Source organism: Humulus lupulus, chromosome 3, assembly GCF_963169125.1.
Source record: "Humulus lupulus chromosome 3, drHumLupu1.1, whole genome shotgun sequence".
Taxonomy (NCBI): Eukaryota; Viridiplantae; Streptophyta; class Magnoliopsida; order Rosales; family Cannabaceae; genus Humulus; species Humulus lupulus.
In genome coordinates this window covers 257,773,973-257,783,357 of record NC_084795.1, presented here as the reverse complement: position 1 = coordinate 257,783,357, position 9,385 = coordinate 257,773,973, and the positions used below count along the sequence as shown (strand labels likewise).

General features: G+C 35.0%; 1 protein-coding gene across 1 annotated transcript; it reads right to left on the bottom strand.

The window, feature by feature from the left end:
* Positions 1 to 5,165: 5,165 nt before the first annotated feature.
* On the bottom strand, positions 5,166 to 5,838 carry LOC133825595 (probable LRR receptor-like serine/threonine-protein kinase At1g56140). Its single transcript, XM_062258515.1, has 2 exons — positions 5,668 to 5,838; positions 5,166 to 5,576 (listed from the first exon to the last, which is right to left on the bottom strand). The coding sequence occupies exons 1-2, from the start codon at positions 5,791 to 5,793 to the stop codon at positions 5,166 to 5,168; spliced, it is 537 nt and encodes a 178-aa protein (XP_062114499.1). The 5' UTR covers positions 5,794 to 5,838.
* Between the last annotated feature and the right edge of the window lie 3,547 nt (positions 5,839 to 9,385).

Sequence of the window (9,385 nt, the reverse complement as noted above, 5' to 3'; positions counted from 1 at the left end):
GGCCCCTGAGTGTGGAAAGGGCGGAGGCCCTTAAGCTGGAAATCGAGAAGTTTTCCTCAATCAACTTCATCTGGGAGGCCTTGTATCCTGTTCGGCTAGAAAGTCCAGTGTTGGAACCAAAGCCAAATAGAACATGGAGGACTTGCATCAACTTCATGGACCTCAATAAGGAATGCCTAAAGGATTGCTCCCCTCTGCCCTGAATTGACTAGATGGTGGATGATACATCTGGGTACGAGTTGCAAAGCTTCATGGATGCTTACTCCGGCTACAACCAGATCTCGATGCATGTAGTAGACCAAGAACACACCAGCTTCCAGACGGAAAATGGTGTATACTGCTACATTGTCATGCCCTTCGGGCTCAAGAATGTTGGGGCCACCTCTCAAAGACTAGTTAATAGAATGTTCAGAACCTACTTGGGAAGAACATGGAGGTTTACATAGACGATATGTTGGTCAAGTCCAAGACATTAACCCAATGCGTGGACAACCTGGCAGAAGCAATCGCCATTATCCGGAAGTACAGGATGAAGTTGAATCCCAAAAAGTGCACTTTTGGCATGGCATCCTGGAAACTTATAGGCTTCATATTAAGCTCAAGAGGGATAGAATCCAATCCAAATAAGATCAGAGCATTGATTGACATGCCATCGCCACGGAGACATAAAGATGTTCAAAGCCTGACGGGAAGAATAACAGCTTTGAGCCGCTTTGTGTCAAAGTCCACAGACAAGTGTATCCAATTCTTCAACATACTTCACAGAAACCAGAGGTTTGAGTGGATGGCCGAATGGAAAGAGGCCTTCCAAAAATTGAAGGAGCATTTGGCCCAAGTGCCAATCTTGTCGAAACCAGTTGATGGGGAACCACTGTACCTATATTTGGCTATGTTAGAACATGCCATCAGCGCCGTATTAGTGCGAGAAGAGGGAAAGGTCCAACTCCTGGTCTATTACATAAGCAAAAGGTTGCTGGGCTTGGAGTCCAGATACCCTTTGATCAAGAAATTGACATTTTGCTTACTGACCGCTTCCAAGAAGTTAAGACCTTACTTTCAAGCCCATGCCATCAAGGTACTAACGAACCATCCCCTACGACAAGTATTACAAAAACCTGAATCATCGGCAAGACTTTTGAAGTGGGCCATGGAGTTGAGCCAGTTCGATATCGCTTATGTCCCAAGAATCTCCATCAAGGGATAGGCCATGGCCGACTTCATCCTAGAATGCATCGAGTTATCTGAGAATGAAGAACCTATTGACCCCGTAGTGCCCTTGTGGAAGTTCTTTGTTGATGGAGCCTCCAATGAAAATAAGGTCGGGGCTGGGATCATTCTAATATCCCCTCAAGGTCACCAGTTGTAAAGCACCCTATACTTCTAGTTCGAAGCATCAAACAATGAGGTCGAGCACGAGGCCATGCTGGTCAGATTGCGCTTGGCCCGAGAAGTGGGGGCAGAAAACATCGAAGTCCACAGCGACTCCCAGCTGGTGGTCAGGCATATTTTGGGAGAATACCAAACGAATGTGAAGAAGATGGCCGCCTATGTGGTGCTAATAAGTTCATTGTTATATATATATATTGCAAGTTCTTTCGTATTTGGATGATGCTAATTTGGTGTTTTAAGAGATTTTAGCTTCATTTTGTAAGTTTTCGATATTTAAACTAAGTTGTAATTTTTGTTGATAGCACTTATATATTTAATGCAATTTTGGTTTAAGAATTTTATAGGCTACAAAATGGAGTTGCAAGATGAAGTTGAGATGTAATTCTAATTTGTTTTGAAGTCTTTAAGCATATATTGTGATGTTGGGGAGAATGAAGCTTGAGTAGTGGCTTACAAAACCAAGTGAAAGGGAATTTGGAGTGTTGGTTGCAGCTCAAAGAAGTGGTGGGCCCAACCTAATTGCAAGGAATGAGGGTTTTTGGAAATAGCAAGTTTTGGTAGTGCCGAGTACTTCTTCAGGTAGCAGCCAAAATATGAATTTTTAAGAGAAAATGTGCACTGGTAGCGGCCACTACTTTTCCAGGCCGCTACTCAAGGCTAAATCAGGCACACTGGTAGCGGCCGCCACTTTTCCAGGCCGCGGCTAGTCAACGTGATTTTTATTTTTTAGTTATTTTTAATTAGATTTTTAAGAGGATTATAAAAGGTTTTAGGGCTAGGGTTTTCATAAGTTTTATGACAGTTTTTTGGAGAGAAAAAGACTCAGAAAGGGCTGGAGAGAAGACTACAATACTATTGTACTTCAATCTAGTTTATTTTCTTCCCTTAATCTCTTTAATATCAATTATATTTATGTTTGTGGTTATGATTGCTATTATGGAGTAGGTTCTTTTTAGGTTAAGGGTTAATTTAGAAACCCAAGACATGAATTCTTGATTGTTGATAATGAGTATCATTCTTTAATTTCTCTCAATATTGAATTGTTTCTATTTTTCCAATTGAATGTTATGAATTTTGTGATTTCTTGTTAGGTGGCTAACTAACTATGGTTTTACATTGTTAAATTGTCATATTAGAATTACTACTCACCTAATACTTTAGGATTCTATGTGTATGTGATAAATTGCAATTGATAGTAATGTAAAAATAATTGTTGATTGTGATGAAAAATAGAACCTAGGTTAAATGAATTATATGCTTCATTATTTTATTGCTTAGATTAACTTGTCTCCATAGGATTTAATGCTTTACCTAAGTTAAATAGATTGTATGCTTCATATATTTATTGCTTGGCTAAAAGAGTTAATTATTGAGCACTTCGCCTTGATTACTTGTAATAGGGAGATTGGGATAATTGTCTGCTTCAACGTTATCTGCATGGTTAAAAGTTTAATTGAGAAATTGGAATAATATTTATTATTAGTGATTGAGAATGGTTGTTGAGGGTGGAGATTAACCTTGTTTCTTAGTATAGTAATATCAATCTTTATTTTCTTTCTAGTTTATGTTATTTAATTTTGAGTTCGAAATCTAAATCCCCCTTTAAAGTCTTAGTGTTAATTATTGAATAATAAAGTGAACGATAGTCCTCGTGGGTTCGACCTGTGCTTGATATTATACTATAATAGTTGGAATTATTGAAAGAAAAATAATTCTTAAACTGGTTGTGGTATATGACACCCACCAAATTTTTTGCATCGTTGACGGGGATCGAACTCGGGTCACCTGCGTGACAGGCCGGAATACTTACCACTATACTACAACAGATTTAACAATTATTTTTCTTTCAATACTTCCAATTATTTTATTATAATACCAAGCATAGGCCAAACCCACAAGGTGTATATGTCTGGTAACGATACTCAAGAAAGACTACAAGCCATAAAGCAATATCTTGAGACATCATCATCCTGCTCTTCAAGAAATATCATTGACAATCCACTCTTTCAACCTTCAAAGAAAGTCAATCCAGTACAAATACCACTACCATCTGACAATGATTGTGACTCTAAAACATTAGTTAAGTCTCAGATGGCTCAGCAAAGGATGTTCAAAGAGTTGGTGTAACGCCTTAAACTCCAGGGACCGTTACGGTGTGCATTTTAAACAGTGTTAAACTCACTAATCAAGTCATTTGGCCATGATCATGTAACTAAGTATGATTAGAAGTTTAGGGCTAAAAACTTTGGTTAAGATATAACATTTCACTAAAACATTTACTATATACATTGGGATCCCAAAAATATAATTTAAAGGTTAATTACAAGAAAACATTTACAACCAGCCGGCCTAAGCGGAAAAATAGGGTTTAACCCTAGTTCCTCCTTCAACCCTCGGCCGTGGCGGTTGAGCAGCCGCATATCGACACGTTGTCACCTAAGCTCTCCAACTCAATGATGGTCCAGCTTTCTTTTGCCTCTACCTGCACCATATAGCACCTGTGAGCCGAAGCCCAGCAAGAAAACTCAATATGCTCATGAACAGTAATAACATATCACTAAATCACAATGTGTATGCCTAGCAATGATTGCCTTATTCATGCATGCAAATAAGTTCAGATAATGATGGGGAATCCACGATGAGGAATCCTGCCCTCCTAAATGGATGGCTATCAAGTCAATCCTAATCAGATGAGTGATTTAACACTTTGAGGTTCTGTTAATCATGATGGAGCATATTGCTCTAATCAGATGAGTGATTTAACACTTTGAGGTTCTATTAACCATGATGGAGCATATAGCTCTAATCAAATGAGTGATTTAACACTTTGAGGTTTTGTTAACCATGATGGAGCGTATAGTTCTAATCAGATGAGTGATTTAACACTTAAGGTTCTGTTAACCATAATGAGTGACTGATGAGCAAGTCACTAACTTAAACCAGATGAGTAACTGATGCGCAAGTCACTACGGGGCTCAACGCCCATAGTCATGTGACAATGCAGTCACCTAGGCCTTCTGGCCCTGGCTCTAAGTGACTAGCCATAGGCTCAACAAGCGCTTTTAGTTTTCATCGAACTTGAGGTCAGTCCGGCATTAATCACTACAAGAAAAAATACTTTCAATAAGACCGAACAAGTATTATCAAATATATACCATATCACTTTTTGATGTGTTAAGGAAAGCAGTGTTATAGTAGGTCGAAGCACTTTTCATAACACTTTTCCATAGTTATAGACAAGTGTTATGGTATAGCCTACGATAACACTTTTGTTGTGTTATTTTAATAGTTAGATAAGTATTTCATTAAGCTATTTATAAATAGATTATATAACACTTTTTTGTACTTATAAATTAGTGTTATGATACACTTTATAATAACACACTTTCTACATTATAGAAAATAGTTTGCATAACATAATTTTATGCTTATAAACCAGTGTTATTGTAAAAGATACAATAACACATTTTTTGTATTATTCTAATATTTGGATAAGCTTGAATTATTATTATATAAACCTGTACATTATAATCATTTTTTATTGCTTTAATTCAAACCCACTTCATTTAATATACTTAAGACACCCTTAACATTGTACAAATATATTTTTCAATGCCAATTATATGGTTCAAAACACATATAACCAAATAATTGTCAAAATACATTCAAGATTATCTTAAAAACAATCCAAAAGTCTTAAGATATTCAACACTACCTAATTAACATAAAAAAATATTCTCACAATAGTCAACAAAATAATCTTAAACAGTTGCATATTATGATCTTCCAAATGTCAACACACCAAAGCCATTGGACTTGTGGCTTTGAAGAATTGGACGAGTGGCGCATTTTGCAAGCGATGGAAATGCATCCCCCACCATGCTCGTACTAGCAGGCGAATCATAGTTGGTAGAATCAGTTCCTATAGTTGCAACATCACTTAATATGCTGCTTAGAATATCCAAACTCCAGCTAGCCAAGTAACCAGGCATTGAGATTTGAGTGCTTACTTCAATATCTCCTGAAAGAATTGCCACAACTCTAGACATTGATGGCCTTAATGTTGGTGATGTTTGAGTGCATAAAAGAGCTACTCTTATGAGTCTTCTCACTTCATCTTCATTGAATTCGGACAACTCTGAATCCACAAGATCAGCTTCATTGTTTTGTTCTTGTAAGTTCCAAGCCTAGAGAAGCACAATATAGTTAGAATTGGGCCTTGTTGTGTTGTGAATCCATAGCTAAAACATATACATTGAATAGTAAGGAATTATTTACCCATTCAAGAAGATATATTTGTTCTTCTTCCAAATTAGGAGTAGAGTTCGGCCTGCCACTGATAGTCTCTAGCGCCATAACACTAAAAGCAAACACGTCGGCTTTCTCTATAAGATGTCCACGCATGGCATATTCTGGTGCAAGATAGCCACTGCATCATCATCATCATCCATGGTTATTTTTTGTGACATGATCATGCATAGAAGTAGGGTGACTAAATGTCTTCAATGATAAATTATCTTACATTTTTTGCCTCCCTCAATACCACATCCATGCAATTTGATCAAGTTTCGGTGTTGGACAGCAGATATTGTGGCAATTTCAGCCACAAACTGGCTGTTTCCTTGATGAGAAGTCATAGATAGTTGCTTCACAGCTATCACTCTTTCATCATTAAGTGATCCCTTTTGAGAATGGAGTTGATTTAATGGAATGAAAATAATGAATTTGACACAGTAACATATAGTGTCAAACAGCCAAAAAAACTTTTCTACTTTGTCAAATTGTATGCTTAAAAAGTACTAACATTCCTTGTTCAAGTGTTATGAAAACTTTTGCAAACAAAATGAAAGTGATGAAAATAATGACTTACCTTATAGACAGGTCCAAATCCACCCTCTCCTAACTTATTAGCAGAATCAAAATTGTTTGTCATCGTCTTTAGTTCAGCATAACTAAAAGTGAAAGGTCTAACATCCATTCCCAAGAACACTGAAAATGAAAAATAAGGCACTATATGTCATGGCTCTTGATGTTTATGTAGTAGACTATGATGGTTTTCTATTCTATTTCTAAAATTTATAGGATTATGCAACATGTTATAGTAACATTTTACCAACAGCTTAAAAAGTTAGATCCATTGGTATAATCAAAACATACAACTGAGTCATGCTTTGGTATTCTCCAATATTTGGTGGAATTGAATAAGAGATATTGTTATTCCTAAGTACCCTGCAAGGTGTATTAACTAATTTACATTATAATTTCATAACAGTGAATAAAGAAAAGAGATTTGTGAGCAGAAATCTTGTTGCTTACAATATACTCAGTGACTTCAATCCTTTAATAAATTTAAGAGAAGATACAGTAACGACTTTTAACATTCTAGAAAATGCTTGTGGTAAAAATATAGTTTTTGTTTATTTTCTCCAGTGACCACATCAAACACAGGGGGTCAGAATTTCTATTTCAGCAACGCAGAAGCATACAACTTAGACAATACACTACTTTCTTTACATACATTAACTTTCAAAAAGCAAGAGAAAGCATAAAAGCAGATGAAGCCTAATCAAGCTAACCTACTACAAAGCACATGCTTGGGTCCAAACAAATGCAGAACAATATTAGCAAAAACTTATAAGCAAAGGAAACTAATCACATCTTAGTACCAGAAACAAAATAAGAAAGAAAAAAAAATAGAAAATAATTTAAACAGCATATCTAGACAAACTCTGGAAAATACAACCAGAAGAGTACCCATACAAGTCAAATGAAACCCTTTTCCACAAAGACAAAGAATAATAAGAACTTTCCAAAAACAATTAATAGAACAACATATGGTATTTGCGTACCTTTTCTAATAGAACAAACATTTGGAACATGCCTCATTTGATTTATTTTGCTACTAAAAATATGCTACAATCACCATGGAGCTCACTGAAATAGTCACATTATCTGAATTTTTTGATTAGTCTAATAATAATGAAGCTCATGAATTGGATATATAGTATAAATAGTGATAATAAACAACTAAGTTTTGATGGTACCACTCTCATGTGCATCTAAATAATAAATCTAATAAATAAACCAAAAATCATCTTCTATATTTTCCTTTCTCTTCTTTACTAGTAAATACAAGTAATGTGTATTTGGACGAGAAGAGGAGAAGTGAGAAGAAACCAACTTTTATAACTCCAAAAATTACAAATGGCCTAATACGGAGAAAAACCCATATGTAACTCTGTTATTTTATATTGGGTCAGAACTGAACAACAAAGAACTGACACTCAAAAATAGTCAAAGTAACACTACTCACTTAGTGACCAAAAGTGACCAAAAAGCTATACAATTTTTGAAATGAAATGTTAACATAAAAGTTTATTGTTATTTTGTGTGATCAAATTAAGGTCTTCTACATATGTATAAAAAAAAGAATTACGTACAAAAATATATATTATTCTCACAATAAGACCAACAATCTTAAGAAAAGCTTAACAAACTGGTGATGTGTGTGTGAGTGTGTTTTTTCCTCTTTTTTATTATTACATAAAAATTATATCTAGAATTTAAGTACAATAAATTGGGAGATGTTTTTACTTCTTTTGTTCTAAAGTGCATCACGCTCTTGTTGGTTTTTAAGCTAAGACTGCAAAGCAAATAAGTACCACGTACTGTTCTGAAAAAAAACACTATTTCACATTAATGGGATAAGTTGTCCTTATTATTATCTTTTTATCTTTCTGAATTACAAAACGACATATATAAGCATTTACATGAAAGCGAATTATGAACAAGAAGTACACGTTAAAAACCACACAACTAAAAGTACTCTCCCACATGAAATTTATCTTTAATATGTACTGAAAGTTGTGTATGGGCACTATATGTGGTGCAAACAAGGTCAAAGATGTTTATATATATAATCATAAACATATGGTTCTGTGCATATAAATATAATAGCATAATGTAAGCAGCAATAAAGAGCACTACATATGCTTGTGTGCATATAAACATAGCTGCATGATGTAAGATATATATAAGATCCAATGGCCTAGAATCTAGATGACACTCATATTATGTGTGCAAGGTAAACATGTGATTAGGCTTACTAAAAAAGAAGCAATAAAGAGCATAAATGGTTGTGCCAACTCATTAATCTGAAATAGTTTGAGAGATTAAATAAAGAGCATGACCATGTATTTAGACTAAGTCCAACAAGCCATAAGAAACTCATAAAAGAGAAACAAAAATAGAACACCACAATAAACTAAGCTACAAAAATCAGCAGCAGAGTGTGCTTTATGTTTGAAGCCACTGCCAAAAAAGAAAAAAAACAGAGAGAAGAAACACAACATACTAAACTTGGAAGTTTGATTAACCAACAATTCTGGACCAAAATCATTGTCAGAGAAGGATCCCTTCTAGTTATGGATCAAAGAATATTTTGCAACATCAAGAGAGATATTGACAATCCCTTTAACACAATCCAAACCCAAACACAAATAGAGATATTGACACCTAGAATAAACAACCAAACAAAAAGCTATTATGCAGGCACCACATTACTTCAAAAACATAAAGCATGCATAAAGTACAACATCCCTTTGAAACATGAACTGAACTAACACAAACCAATCTATGATCTTGACAGAAACAAAATCAGAAAAATAGAGAAGTAAAAAACAAACCAACAAACAGTTTCAAATGGCAATAGTTCAAAAGCTTGACATCTATCACTCTCTAATCCAGTGAGTCAGAGAGACTTCTTCTATGCTCATATAAGTTGCATAATAATTACAAACTTTGATTATTTAATAATGATTTAATGAGTCAATGCATGGCCTAATAAAAAGTATTCATAATACAATAATTATTATAACCCTTTGGAGTAGTAAAGCATCCCAAATTGGAAAATTTACTAAAGAGAATGAGACTTTCCATAAAAAAAAAAGCTAAGAAAAATCCCAGAAAAACACTTCAACGCCTCCTGTGCAACACA